Source organism: Mercenaria mercenaria, chromosome 2 (assembly GCF_021730395.1).
Source record: "Mercenaria mercenaria strain notata chromosome 2, MADL_Memer_1, whole genome shotgun sequence".
NCBI lineage: Eukaryota > Metazoa > Mollusca > Bivalvia > Venerida > Veneridae > Mercenaria > Mercenaria mercenaria.
In genome coordinates, this window is record NC_069362.1 from 106,871,498 (window position 1) to 106,888,127 (window position 16,630).

At 33.6% G+C, this 16,630-nt stretch overlaps 1 protein-coding gene across 2 annotated transcripts in view; it reads left to right on the forward strand.

Moving 5' to 3' along the window:
- Nucleotides 1-16,630, forward strand: part of LOC123562432 (atrial natriuretic peptide-converting enzyme-like) — a 172,040-nt gene that overhangs the window by 64,751 nt on the left and 90,659 nt on the right. Inside the window, exon 1 of one of the 2 annotated variants that reach the window (XM_053537441.1) lies at nucleotides 1,235-1,893. The exons of the other annotated variant lie outside the window; for it this stretch is intronic. Coding sequence (XP_053393416.1) covers nucleotides 1,849-1,893 — 45 coding nt within the window. The 5' untranslated portion in view covers nucleotides 1,235-1,848. Of the gene's footprint in view, nucleotides 1-1,234; nucleotides 1,894-16,630 lie in introns of those variants that run through there. 2 annotated transcript variants of the gene reach the window in all.

Sequence of the window (16,630 nt, forward strand, 5' to 3'; positions counted from 1 at the left end):
ACGAAACTCTTGTAAAGGTTCTCCGCAATGAACAGTTTGATTTGATATGCATTAGATAAATTTATCAGTAAATATAATCAAATAAACCCTGTCAAGTTTAATTGTCTATCGTATATCAAAAACCGAATATTCCCGTTTGGCATTAAATACTTATTTACATTTCTTACTGTTTATATAAGCTATGTAAATGTTCTAGTAAATGATTTTGAGGCTTCCACTCGCAGTAAATAAGACTTCTGCTCTGATGTTCGTATATATTTTAAGAAGGAAATTGCAGAACTGTATAATGTATAGCTTCATTTGTGTGCAGAAGACAGGGGGCTAGTGGTTCCAATAAGCTTGAAGCTTTCATCACAATCGAGCTAAAACAAATTAGTTTAAACTAAACTAATGTTTAGAAAAGTGAGCGCGCATAATTACGTGTGTTAGAGATTGACATGGAGGGGATTACTTTTATTTACACTGTCCCATGTCTTTGGAACATGGTGGGGGTAAGAGTGAGGTTGGGTGTGCACCATAAACCGGTTTAAGCTCCCCAGTGGTGTTTTTGCCACTGACCGTTCCAAGGCGGTGCCCCACTGTGTTCCTTTGTTTGTTCGTTTGGTCCTTGTGTGTTGACTTTGTGTGCGCGCGTGTGTGTATGCTTATTGTTCGTCTTGTCCTTATGTGTTGGCTTTGAGTGTGTGTGTGTGTGTGTGTGTGTGTGTGTGTGTGTGTGTTGTTCGTTTTGTCCTGATGTGTAAGCTTTGAGTGTGTGTGTTGTGCACGCGTTTGCGTGCTGGGGGATTCGTTTTGAGGAGGCTGCGCTTTTGGTGCGTGGCACTCCCTGTTTGATATTTTTCTTTGTTTTTATTGTACTCGGTTGCAGTTTTAAGCTGTGAGTAGTTTCTTTTCGGTCTGGTGTGAAAAACATGTTTCAGTGTAACTTTCGTTCAACGGAATGACAAATTCAACAGTTAAATAGCTCGATAACCAACAATTTGTTTTGAACATACACAGGGCAAACATAAACGCTTGTAACCAGGCATTGTGACGTAGGATAAATATAAAGTTATTCCACTACCAATTATAATGTTAAAATTGTGCTGACCGTTGCCTTAGATAACAATAAGCTGTGCATGTACACACAGTAGTAACTACATTGATACTGGTATATTTGCGCAAACCCAATCATTTACTAAGAGGAGAAATATTGGAGTGAGAGAACCTAATTACATTGTAACAGGAGAATTAGTGGAACAAATTGGCCTTTTGTTGCCTGACTGCCTAGTGTAAATGGAACATTATTAGACAGTCCTTTTAATCATAAACTGACTTAGCATATCTTTTCCGTAAACTGAAAATAACTAAAAGGTTTCTCAGATGAATTGCCAGTGTCATTAATACTATCTGTCACAGTGATATAACAAATTCTCCATCGGTGAGATAAAATTTCTGAAGGTTGATTACAGGATTGGAGGAAGCTACAGAAAAATCTCTACTGTTGATCTACTGCTTGTAAATTCTTTTGCTGTTCGGTTATGGAATTTATGAAAGTTATAATTATGCAAAGTATGACTTTAAAAAAGAAAAGACGTATATAGAAAGCACTTCACTGGATAAATAAGTGTGTTATGCACGTAGCCATACTTATAATAATTGTAAAAAAATAATTTTAAATGCACTGGTTAAGTTACATATTGTACTTGGGAAAATGAACGTGTTTGGATACATTCAGCTATTCGAGAAATACTTTTGTTTATGTGTCGCGTTGTTTTGTGTTTAATACAAATATAATTTTTCATGAATGCAAACAATCGTGCAGTTGATATAACTGTGTGAAAATGATTCAAAATAGTTATTCATAACATGGAAAATGGAGATATTGTACCGATTATTGGCAGAAATCATGGGGTATGTTTATCTTTCTTTCTGCTTTGTTCTGTTTTATTCGTTTACCTGCTTAGTTGCGTTTGAGTTGTGCCCCTTTGTGGAGAGAAGTGTTCCGACATCGTGCTAAAGAAATTTAATATTTTTGTCAAATTTAGGCCAAAAGCGTTTGTATATTCTATCCCTGCAGCTTCTGGAAGCAAAAAGGAATCCGAGTAAATAATAATTCTGCCATACTATTCGTTTTTGAATAGAAACTTTGTTGGTAAATTTTGAAAGCGGTACCCCACCCACCGCAAATTGAACAATGGCTCCATGCGCTAACAGTCGGCGCATACCGGATGTTGATTTTCGAAAGAGTTGTCATCTATTTTCGTGCGCGTTAATCTTGACTATTATTGCAATTTCTAGTGTGAAAGTACATCCCACACCAGAAAATTTGAAAGATTTGACTTTTTTTCAAGAACTTTCACAGGTGGTAATGACTTCCCAAGTTCCGTTGCCATGAATTTCTCTGCAAACAAAAGAAATCAAAAAACACTTTGCATGCCATCTAAAAACTGGTCTGTTTATGTACTTGATAATTCTCCAATGTGGTGATGTTGAAATCCAGCCCGGTCCAGAGAAGTACCCTTGTGGCCTGTGTTATAGGAGGGTCACTTGGAATGCACAAGCTATTCAATGTGAAGATTGCGATGTATGGTTTCATAGTAAATGTCTTAACATTGGACCAAGAACATATAGTGATTTAGGTAAAAGTAGTGTCTGTTGGATTTGAAATAAATGCGGACACCCAAATGTTGCAACATATTCATTTATGGATCTAGATTCCTTTAGAACCACCAACCCGTTTCATGAACTCGCAAACATAAATAATGATAGTATAAACATTGATGAAAGTACACAACTCCAATGAGGAATGTGACTACGAAATCAAAATGTAGTGATCTGAATCTAACATTTATTCCCAAAACAGGAAGTGTTTCCTCTCATGAAAATAGCATTGTTTCTGATCCAGAATCTAGTCTTCAATCTTCACAATATGTAGCTAGTGGTCGATCAACCTCATGTTCAGGCAACAGAACATTCACGGTGCATAACGGCGATAACCTGTCCTTTTGTGTAATTAACTTTCAAAGTGTTGGAAATAAAAAAGCTGAATTACTCAATCTCATAGCCAGTAGTGAACCTGATATTATACTTGGTAATGAAACACATTTAAATCCAGCTGTTCTTGACGCGGAAATATTACCATACAGTATACCCACAGAACATAATTATAAAATTTTTCGGAAAGATCGTAAAGAATTGGTTGCTAAAAAGTGGGGTGGCGTCATGGTTATGGTGAAACCAGGGTTGAACTGTGAAGAATGTCCTGATTTAGACGCCAATTGTGAAATCAAATGGGTGAAAGTGGAAACCACCAAACACAGCAACATTCTGGTTGGTGCATTTTATCGAGAACCGAAATCTCCCATTGACACATTGCTAGAACTTGATATTTCACTCAGCAAAATTGGAAAAAATAAGAAATATAGAAATTGTAAAATATTTTTGGGCGGAGATTTTAATCTAGGTGACATCGACTGGGAACGCGGAAATCCAATTTCGGGTGCTAAGAATAAATCTTACTGTGAAAAACTATGCTCAATTTTAAATTTTCACTTCCTAGAACAAGTTAACATGTTGCCGACTAGAGTGGACAGGACTTTGGACCTATTTGTAACTTCCCACCCTACTTTGATCGAAAGATGCTCCACAGGACCTCCACTGGGTCTAAGTGACCATGATTGTCTGTTCGTATCATCAAAACTCCGCGCAGTTAAAATAAAAAGCCTGAGCGAACAGTCTATGACTAAAGAAAGGCATAAATTGAAAGATCTAACTAGTGAATTCAAAAACAGTTTTGTTGAAAGATATTATTTGAACAATAGTGTAAATGAAAATTGGCTTAAATTCAAGAACACTCTTTTCTCCAATATGAATAAATCTATACCAACTAAAAAGTTGAAAAATAAACAGTAAATCCCATGGTTGAAAAAGCTTCGTAAGAAAAAACGTTTGTACAAACGCGCACGTAAAAGCAATGACAGCCATGATTATTCTGAATTTAAAAACTTCCGTGTTAAAGCAAGAAATAAACTGCACAGTGACTATCATAATTATTTGAATAACTTATTAGATCCTGAGCAAGATACAACTTCAAAGAAATTTTGGAAATTTATAAAAGCCAGATAACAAGACTCGGTTAGTATTGGAACATTGAAATCTCGGGGAATAGTAGCAGAAGATGCAGAAAGTAAAGCCAATCTATTGAATGGTCAGTTTGTCTCAGTTTTTACAAAAGAAAACTTATCTAACATCCCAGATAAAGGATCTTCACCGTTTAAGCCTATGAATGATATTATTATAAATGAAAAAGGAGTGAAAAAATGCATAGATCGATTGAATGAACAAAAAGCTAGTGGACCGGACAAGATCCCAATAAAAGTTTTGAAACAGTGCGCGAATGAACTTGCACCCATTTTAACTAAACATTTTCAACAATCATTTTCTACTGGAGACATTCCATTGGACTGGAAACACGCAAACGTTGTACCTATTTTAAAGAAAGGAGACCGATCAAAACCTGAAAATTATCGCCCAGTATCTTAAACAGTTGTTGTGTCAAAAATGCTTGAACACATTACAGTATCACAAATAATGGACCATCTTGACTCTCAAAATATTCTTCATGAAAACCAACATGGCTTCCGCTCCAAAAGATCATGTGAATCACAACTTTTAATGACTACAGATGACATCGCCAAATCTCTAAATTCCGGAAATCAGATGGACATGGCAATATTGGACTTTTCAAAAGCATTCGACAAGGTTTCCCATCGTCGTTTTTCTCAAAAACTTGAATAATATGGTATTACAGGAAATACTATAAACTGGATAAATTCTTTTCTAACTGAAAGAAAACAACAAGTAGTCGTAGACGGCGCAAGTTCAGACATAGCACCGGTAACATCTGGAGTGCCACAAGGCACGGTTCTTGGACCTACGCTCTTTCTGATATATATTAATGACATAGCTGACAACATCGCTTGAAATATTTGTCTTTTTGCCGATGACTGTGTTTTGTATCGATCTATAGAAAACTTGTCAGATAATTTATCTCTACACGAGGATCTCTCTAAACTTGAAAACTGGGGAACCATTTGGCAAATGGATTTTAACGTCAAAAAATATGCAATTAGGCAATTCTCATCTTCTGCTCCTAAAAGGAAATATGAATACAAAATGAAAGGTGATACTTTGGAAACTGTAGGCCACCACCCATATTTAGGAGTTGAACTTAGTAACAATCTGAAATATAACGATCATATTGACACCATCACGAAAAAGGCATCAAGTGTTCTTGGTTTTTTGAAAAGGAATCTAAGATACTGTCTACCAAAAGTAAAAGAAAATGCATATAAAAGTTTAGTTCGGCCAAAGTTAGAATATGCATCACCTATTTGGAACCCTTCCCAAAAGACTCAAATAAAACAAATTGAACAGATTCAAAGAAATGCTGCGAGATGGGTGATGAACAAACCATACAATCCTTACAATCCGACCAGCGTTAGTGAAATGGTTAAGAGATTAGAATGGCCAAGCCTTTAACAACGCAGAGCTTGTGCTGATGTCATACTTATGTACAAAGTTATAAACTTTACCAGTGAACTACCATCCTACAACTGCTACTTTTCGATCTACTAGAAGGAGTCACAGCATGAAATTTGTCCATTATCAACCAAGGATCAATATATATCAAAATTCATTCTTTCCAAGAACTGTTATCACATGGAACATGATTCCGGAATCCTGTGTCAATTCTATGAGTCTGGATGCGTTCAAATCCTCCATCCAACTCGTCTCGCTCGTGCCATCCAGTGTTTAAAGCGACACGGCATTATTATATAGTGTATATACATGTTGGTCATTAGACTATTTTATGGTGTAGTGCGTAACATCAGTATGAAGGGACAGTTGAAGCTGCGGACTTGTGCATAGTGTTTTAGATAATTGTCGGAACACTTCGCTCTACACCGTTGTACAGTCACCTTTCCTCGACGTCGATGTCTACGTAGTGGATGTTGTCGAGTACCCCCATTGAAGTTGAAGTTGAAGTTAAGAGTCGCACCAATAGCATTTAGGTTACATGGCGACTTCTTCCAGCTTTTGATGGTGGAGAGAGACCCTAAGGTGCTCCTCCACGCGTTGTTTTAAGCATGGGTGTAGAACCACAGGCCTTTCGTAAGCCTGTGCTGGATGGCTTCCTCACTTGAAAGATTTTTACACCCCACGCGAGGTTTGGAACCTATAAACCTAAAGGCAAGTGATTTGAAGTCAACGACCCTAATTAACCACATGACCACAGAACCCACTTAAGGTTTCAGTTTGTTATTTTGTGCAACTTGTATCACCGGAAAGGCATTTGACAAAACACGATTTATACTCTGATAAGAAATATGCGTTGAAGAATTTAGGAATCATAATTCATTAGTTTAGGCTGTTAGATAAATCATCAACAATATTTTAGTCTGTCAATATTTACGAGTGACTGCTAAATCATTCAGCAGCCTAAATTTTACAGGTATTTGAGCCGTACCATGAGAAACCCAACATAGTGCGTTTGCGACCAGCAGTCTGGACAGGATCCGTGCTGTTCGCTAATGGATTCTCTAATTGCAATAGGCTTTGAAAGCGGACAGCATGGATCTTGACCAGACTGCGCGGATGCGCAGGCTGGTCTGGTTCCATGCTGGTTGCAAACGCACTATGTTTTTTTTCTCATGGTGCGGCTTATTTGCGAATTTTCACGATTATACGCAGACATATGAGAAAGAACATCTGAATTGCGTCATCAAGTATCTTAGCAGATGTTCGATATTAAATTATCTAGCACAAATATTGTGTTTTGATATAGATTTTGAGATTTTTTGTCATAATCTTATTATATGACACTAGATGACACTTTTATTCAGAAGGACCAGAAAAATGTTTGTTTTGAATTAGAACACGTTAATACTGATTAACCTTTTAGTATCTTGCTGAGATATGAAATTTAAAATCAACAACTTGGGCAAAATATTGCCAGAAATTATATATATAAAATATATAGATACAGATAGTTTGTCTATATCTTCTTTTGAATTTTTTCTTTGTTTATCATATTATATTTGTCAAATGCAGTTCTAGCTTTGCTTAACCCATAACTGAATACAGAGTGGACACAAATTTAGGTGATATGACGACTTTCTAGATTAACTGATTAATGATGATCAAAGATGCTCCCTCTAGGCAATATTCAGTCACAGCTGGCAACTGGGTAGAACTACCGACCTTCCGCAAGTCAGCTAGACGACTTTTTCAAGCTAAATAAAATCAAGTAGGTAGTGCTTGCTGACACATATCGAGAGAAGACTAACCGAATAAGGAAGACATGATTTGAAGAATCAGTCTCCGGTCCGGTTGTTTAAACAAACGTCCCTCCATTTTAGAAGTCAGTGCACGAACCACTTAACATTCATGACTCACAACATTGTCTTTGGAGCACAGATGTACCCAATCAAAACAATTGCAAAATCCGTTCATTAGAAGTAATGGAACATGCAATACCAATCACTCTTGTCCGGAACACTACTGAATGGACTCATGATCCCGAGGAACCAGAACATATAGCAGCACTGTTAAGTTTGTTAAGCTTAATTTAAATTATAGAAAAAGTTGCTGTTGCTTTAGGGGCATTATTATTTTCAAGCTGAGTTGTTAAAAGTGTATGATGTTGGCAGGGCGCAGGCTAAAATGAATCATTTTGAAGAGTTACGTTCGGAAGTTTAAATGAAATTAAATATTGCTTTTAATGAGAAGTACAGGTTTAATAACCAATTTTGAAAAAAAACTAAGAATTTAACCGAAACTGTTGAATATAGCATCAATAATAATTCATCTAAAAAGTCGTCAGATATAGAATTATATATCTGCTTTTAGGGTGTATAATAAATCAGAATACTTTGTTACTTACAAACGCATTTGCACATTGCTTATAGAGAGAGAGGGTTCCAGCTTGTAACAGTGTTTATGCAATAGATTATCAGAAAATAGCACCTGCTTTTTATCATGCAATAATTATGTCAGTAATTGCGTGAAGGAAACACACAAAAGGCTAGTAACAAAAGGGTTTATGGACGAATATGTCTCTTGATAGCAACGGAACAAAACCATAGTAAAACTTTTCAGAACTAATTAATAAACAGCGCACAAGAGCTGCATTTGAGTTATAATTTGATATCGTTTTATTGCTACTAGCGATAAAGAAACAATATCCAATGTAGTCGAAAACGACAGACTGGTAGATAATGTTTAGTTTGTCCATCATATCAAATGCATTTGAAATAGTTTATTCACTTGTATGATCCTAGGTCATTTTGACCACTTTTACGAAATCCGATAATAACAAAATTGAAAAGACCTCAGTTCTACAGAAATAGTGCTAGCAAGACGCATTAAATGCTAAATTTTCCACTTTGAAACCTCATTGTTTCTGGCAATAAATGAGACTTGTTTTTTTTAAGGTATTCTTAATATTTATACAAAGGACAGATGAGATGACGGATAAAGTAATACGTATCCAAAAAGGGACCATATATAGTTCACTGAGAACACATCATATATAACAATATTACCAGACAGACTTGACACTAAGTACATTAATAACACCATTAACTAAATAACTATACTGAGGTCGAATACATCAGTTCATTGGTTCCTGTCATTTACCATGAAATGACAATAATTGCATCAATTTAGGTACACTGTATCAGACTGATTTATCAGACAGATGCAAAAATTGCTATAAATGTAGGTATGGATAGTTAACAAATTGTACGGACCAATCTACGTGTCAGTCCACAGAAACTGGACAGAATTTTCCGGGCGATCGTGTTAGAAGTTCACACACATAGAATACTATATGCGCCTTTTTATGGATGTTGTTGATTTCTTGGAAATCAGTTACATAAAGGCATTACAATTTTTATTTTACTTCTCAAATTATTTCAAGAGATCTTTAAACAGTTTTGAAAGTTTATTCAAAAGACTCTTACAGATGAGCTTGTTTTCAAATCCGTTTGTACAGAGCTTGGTTTGATCCATAAAGTAACTAATATAAAATGTAAATAATAGAAATTGCTTTTGCTCTCAGAAGCCTTTCACTTTTGTAGTGATGTTATGACTTGGTCATACAAATTAATTCATAAAAACATGTATTTCTTTTAATCAGTGATTACATTTTTGAGTTTTAAGTTAGTAGTCTGTTGTAACTTTCCTACATTTCGTTTCGTTTATTTAAGTTCTTTATTTTGTAATACATTTTTTGACGTAAATAGTAAGTTATTTTCGGCAGTAGATACTTTGCTATTGGCTGATTGTAATGTATATGGCATAATTAATATTCTAAGCAGAAGTGTATTAACTATGCCAAGGGACGTATAGTATTTATTGAATCTAAGTTCTGAGCCTAATCCTTGATTAGAGAAATTCTACTTTATTCTGTACATCTAATTTGTATTCTTAGGATGACACAAATGTGATGTAGATATTAACTTATATAATGCAATTACGATGTTGACATATGTCTGAAGACTGGTAAAGAAGCTTGCAGTTATTGTTGTAATGGTACTAATGATACTTCGAATCTTTGAGGGACAACTCAGGAAAGGAGATTTATTCATTGTTATTGTGTATTATTAGTTAAACTAGCTAACAGTCATGAGACGGGCGCATCAGGCTATGTTAACCCAGTTTTCTTTCGGTGAATCTGCTTCATGATTGCAAAAATACCCCTTCTTTAGTTTGCTCAGTCATCTATACATGACTTAATTAAAGAAAATTAATTTATTGAATGATTCTGTACAAAGTTTTATAACAAAGAATTAAGTAACTTCAAGGTGTTAAAAAGGAGTGTTAAATATACGCTCTCTAATACATATCATTTGTGTAGAAACGATAAAAGTTACATTGTGTAATTACATGGTTTATTTTCAAACAAATGAAATATGAATGTTTTATTTACATGTTACGGTTACTATTTTATCATAGTATGAAAGTTAAGCGAACAAGAAGAAGATGATGTCTATACTACAATATTTAAGACATTTCTTATCATATGATTTATTATTCCCTGATAATTATGTTTTTTCACGCTCAACGTATCTTATTCCGTGGTATCTATTTCATGAATATGAAAAGTATCAGGCAGATTAATTTCTAGATTTACAGAATTTTCGCCTGACTTGCATAAATGTTAAAATCTGTATGAATTCGTTTAAACCTTCTGCTACACATTTTCAGACGACCAGTCTAACTTTTAACTTGGAATTGGCATTTGATATCCCAGTTGGCAAACTATGCAAAACGTATCAACACTTGTAACGTTTCAATAAGTTCCAGATAACATAATTGCTTGCGTTATCTTTTAATTATTGATTCAACCGATATCACTTTCAAAAATGATCTAACATGAAGATGGATCGATGTTATGGAAAGTCAGTGCGCCATATAGCTAATTGCCGAATGCGAAATGGCAAATATTTACCGCTTATCGAGAATTATTTACTGCTAATGTCAAAAGATTAGTGCTAAATGCTACATACCATATGCTGTCTGCCATATATTTGATGCTAAATACCATATACTTAATGTCAGATATCTTAGTCTTATTGCCAAATAATAACAGCAAATATGCAGATTCTTTAAATCTATGAGTAAGTAACTCTTAAACTGATGAATGTAACTCTAAATTATTTAAAAAACATATAATCTTCTGCCAGTCTGATTTAAAGCAATAACGTGTTTCACCGGACCGAAACTCTTTACTCTAAAATGTTCTGAAAAGACAAAACTATGTTATGAAGACCAAAAACTGTTTTACAATCATCCACTGATATACACGGCTGCACTTAGCAATAAGTATTTGACACTTTTCGTTTCGCATTTCGCAATAAATATTTGATAGTTACCGTTTGATAGTCAATATTGATATTAAGCATTTTGAAAAAAAACATTAAGAATAAACTATTTGGCATAAGCATTTGACAATTAGCAACGGCCTTCCATTCTATAGGGTATGGATTCTAGTGCATCTAAAATCCGAATTTCGTCGCGTGTGAACAGGTGTTAGTCTGTAAATCTTATGTCTGTCCGTTCAAGAAATCAAAGTAAGTGACAGAAAGTACGGAGTGCTGCTATCGATGCGTGTTATTTATGTTATATATACCGTAGAATCATTTATTTTCGTGGGCAGATAATTCGTGGTTTTGGTCAGAGTAGCTATTTTATGGGGATATAATTCTTGAAACATAAAATGAATGGGAATAATACTGTTTCGTTGAGATTAAATTTCATGAATTGGCTCAACCATGAACTCCAAGAATAATTAATCCACCGCGAAAATTAATGATTTCACAGTAATCTGTATCTAAACCGGAAATAACAAGTTTCGCAGACAAACGGTTTATGCATATGTGTGTACTGGATATACATGCCTGCAAAAATAAAAGATACAAACTTAAACATGAAGACAACATTGAAAAATAGAACCACAAAACAAACAAACAAACAAACGTAACAATGGGGCACCACAATGCTCCGTGGCAAAACACCATTGGCAAGTTTTAATCAATTATTGATATAGATAGATACTTTATTTAAATCCATTGCATTTATAAATACACGAGGATAATAACACACAATAATACATGATGAACAAACAGTGTGAAAACATGTAACATTTAAATATAGATCATTTGCCATAAATATCTTTTAATACATAATGCGCATAACAGTGAAAACATATCGACATAATCAGTGAGTTCAGTCCATTTAAGTACAGAATTATGTGTTTCAGGACACTTAAATAGATAGTACTATTAACATCATAATATTAAAATTGAAATTTAACTACCTATATGTTATTTTGTATACTATAACATTTAACGTTTACATAAACTAATAACTGTAAACTAATTTCAATTTCTTTTAAGTTATTTTATTCATGTTAACAGTATCAGAACCGGAGAAGGTCACGTTATGACCAATATAATCTATGCCTTATTTCACATATCACTATGAGCAATAAGGACATTAATTTCCATATAATGTTGAATCTCTTAAGACAAATGCATGATAAATAAACATTCCTAAATTTCTTATGATTTTCTTATTGTCTGACTGGATAAGTTCAACAAACTTCATCATACTCGGTCTATTCCAATACTTTCGTGGTAAATACTGCTTTCTTATATCATTATATAAACTACATTCAATGACAAAATGATATTCATCTTCCAATTGATTACAAACGAAACATTTTCTTTCATCAATAGGAATTCTTACAGGTCTAATCCATCTTCCAGCTTCAATTTGTAATCTATGTGATGAGACTCGTAATTTAGTTAATGCTTGACAAAACTTATTGACCGTAAAACATTCCAAATATGGTTGAAATTGAAATACATTAAACGTTTTATAGAAACGGGCTCTATCAGAATTATTAAGTCCCGAATTCCAATTTTGAATGAATTGAACATTCAGTCTTTGCTTAACAACAGACAAAAACATTGTAACATTGCCAACACTTGGAAAAATCCAAGCATCTACCACACCTAAGGAACATAATAAATTCTTAAGTAACGTACACCAATTTGTCTTATTAGGATATCTTTCCATATCATTTTTTAACAAGTTTTATACAATAGCTACATACTTGTGCTCACTCATTTGTAAAATTCTCAACCAGTATTTAACTATTCTAAGCAGCTGTACAGTTTTAAAAGACACACGACCAAGTTCTCCATAAATGAAATCATTCTGTGTGGTTTTCTTAACTCCTAAAATTTTCTTGCAAAACTGCATATGTACTCTTTCTATTGATAAATCGTTTGCAAAACCACATACTTCACAACAATAGATCAAAATAGGTGAAATTAATTTATCAGATAATTCTAATTTATGCTTTGGCGTTATAAATGTAAATTTGTATAGGTATTTATTCAACTGGAACAATGCTTTCTGGGCCTGACAGGAAAATGTATGTTGTGCAGTAGCGAAAGAAGCACCAGGGGTAAATACTACCCCTAAATAACTAAATTTAGAAACTATTTCTATTGGTTCAGCCTCATAATAAAATTTACATCACGTGAAACTAAACCCCCTTTTCTAAATATAATAATTTTTGTCTTAGTAACATTAACACGAAGTTTCCATTCATTACAATACTGCTGCAACACATTTATACTATCTTGTAGTTCATTAGCTGAATTAGCAAATATAACTATATCATCCGCATATAATAGCATAAATATTTTTAACATATCGACATCTATACCATTAAGATTGTTATGCACAAATTTCTCTTCTAAATCATTAATAAACATTGAAAAGAGAAAGGGAGATAAACATTCGCCCTGTCTTACACCAAGTACACATGTAAATTCTTCACTTAAACTATTACAATACTTTACCCGTGATTTAACTGAGTCATAAATTGACTTTACAATGTTCAAAATCTTTCCTCGAAGTCCTGTATGTATTAGTTTATACCAAAGATTGTCACGTACAATATAATCGAATGCCTTTGTAAAGTCAACAAAAAGAGTAAAAAGTGTTTTTCCTTGATTGAGAACATGTGATATTAAACCATTTAAAACAAAATGTTGTCTACTGTACTCATATCTGCTCTAAAACCTGCCTGAGCTTCAATGTATATACGATAATTTTCTGCCCATGATGTCAACCTATTATTAATAATGCGTGTGAACAGTTTATCTAATGTACTTAATAATGTAATACCTCTATAATTTGTGACATCATTTATACTTCCTTTCTTATGCAGTGGTATCACATAACCTTCGGACCATCTATAAATAACCTACTTCAAATATTTTGTTGAACAAAGTATATAATACAGGTAATAAAACATCTTTACCTTCTATATCAAACTTTACTTTAAGGTTGATTAAGTATCTTTATGAACTAAATGTAAAACATCATTTCATGAGGGTAAAAGTGTTTGTTACTGTTATTTTGACATAAAAAATTTGAAAATCTTAAAATTACATGCATTAAAGCGTTATATAGATAAATAACGAACTGGGTAATAATAATAAGGAATACGATGTGATACCATTAACTTTACCTCCCTCCTTTTTTCCACATATAAACTTGTGCATTTGTAGTTAATTCTTGAAAAATATGGAAAAACTACTGTATAAAACCACTGGTGATGAAATCTTAATATAGAATCTTAAGTAGACACATTCAAGTAAGAGTTATAATACGCTTAATCTTTCTTCCTCTCCGGAAGCTCAATACATATACGAAAGCTTCTATCGTGCACTTATTGCATCTTACAATAATTGCTTGTACAAATGTTTCTAGAAGTTTTCTCTGATTATCTTAATTGACAAATGTAAGGAAGTTCCGACTACTTTATGTTCTTTAATTAGACACACGATAAAATATTATTTAACCAGATGGAATTAGAAGAACAGTAATCAATTAATCGTTTTGCTTCTCTTTGGATCTCAAAGAAAACGTGATGATTCTTTACTAGTTAATAGCCCTAAAAAGTTCAGCATTTCAAGTTTTCTTAATATCAGAATATCAGAAACAAAAACGTACTTCAAACTTGAAGAAAAAATTCTACGGTATTCCTTTAGATTTTTTTCTTCTAAGAATTTACTAATTTTCTCAGATTTCAGAAAATATGATGGTCTAAGTAAAAGAAAGGTGTCTTACAGATTATAAACAGAAGCGAACGGTAAAGCAAACATTTTTAATAAAAATGGAACGCTCCATCAGAAAACCTACATTTATTTAATGATCTGCATAATAAATAGTTTAATATACCGGAAAATGCTTTTTCTTACAGTCATGCAGAGAGTATAATCTGTTTTGTAATCCATTTATCTGAAGCTAATCAAATTCTACCATGTCATGGCAACTGACAGTCCCAGGCACCCATGCACCCATGCACCATGAGAATTTAGTGGTGTACAGATAAAACGACCCCGATGAAACAAAAAAGAAAAATACGGTTAAGTTACTTTTCAGTAAAATCATTTTTAACTGTTTCTAAATATCCAAATGTATGATGTTTAGTCAGTGATACGCATAATTTATCGCATAAAAGACATGAAATATACACGCTTTTCGCGGTGTCTTAACGCCTCCGGCGACTTACTTCAAAGCATTGCTTAATTCAGTAAAAGATTTTAGATTTTAAAAGAAGTACACATTTCATATCTTCGAAACACAAATTTTGATTTATTTGTTGTAAGGGTGCATTTATTTAAAAATAACTTCTTTTTATATGTTTTTTTTTTCAAAGTGAATCGTTTTGTTTCCTATTTCTAAATGTTTGTTTCAAGTTGAAAAATACAAGATGTTTTCATCAGATGATTTCAATCTCAGTTTTACATGCATGATCAGTCGTCATTCAATGAATAAACGTAGAAAACTTCCAATCTACGAATTTCTTAAAATGTCCAAAAATGTCAAATCACGCGTGAATACGATCTTGTCGTTATCTTTTTGGGGTGTTGGGCAGGGGGTGGGGGACGGGTATGGAGAAAAAGACTAAAGCTCCTATTAATTTAACTGAATACAGAAATGAAGGGCAAGAACCTCAATGAGAGGACCGCTAACCTTAATAATATCTCAGTATCTCTGAAAGCTCTAGATATCCTAGTTTATACCCTCACCACATGCAATGTTGCCAGTTTGTTTATTCAATTATAATCTCCTAAATATTTTGTATCTTTCTGTTCGTAATAACAACTGTTTACATTCCATTTAATCAAAATTATTATGACAATAAGAAATAACAACAACAGTCAGAATATTGCCAGCGTAATAGTAGTTAGAAAGTCAGAACATATCAGAATGTTTGTTTTGAAATGTGCGCCTAATGAAAGGCGGCCTGTTGAATAGAATTCGAATGATTCCACTATATGAGGTATGATCAAATCAACATAGCGCATTTGCGACCAGCATGGATCCTGACCAGCCTGCACATCCTGGTCAGGATCCATGCTGTTCGCTAACAGTTTCTCTAACTGCAATAGGATTTGAAAGCGAGCAGCATGGATCCTGACCAGACTGCGCGGATGCGGCAGGCTGGTCTGGATCCATCCTGGTCGCAAACACAATATGTTGGTTTTGTCATGGCGTGGCTCAATTATGTGTTTATGATTTATTCAATTAATATGAAGTGAATATTCAAGACCGAGTATTAGTGTTATGTTCTTTATATGTGTGCGCAAAAGTAACAGGGAACATTTTTCAAATAGAGAATATTACTATAAATTTTAATGAAATTACTATACAAATAAACAAACAAACAGTGTAACTTGAAACACAAAAATTGTAGTGTTGGAGGAAAAGGTCAATATAATATACCACTGAGTACAATATTCATCAGGAAAATCTGTTGGTAATGATGCTATTTTCATTAATGGAATAATGAAGATCATTTGTTGCTAATTACTTGTTTATTGAGATTGAATAATGGCCCATTTCTTGTATCATCATGTTTAATGAAACAAATATATTTGCCTACGCATTATTTTCATACAACAAATATCTGTTATACTTGCTTTTATCGTTGATTACCTAAGGTTTCTCGAATTATAAACCTGTCTGAGATATTTTTTTTTTTTTGCATTTT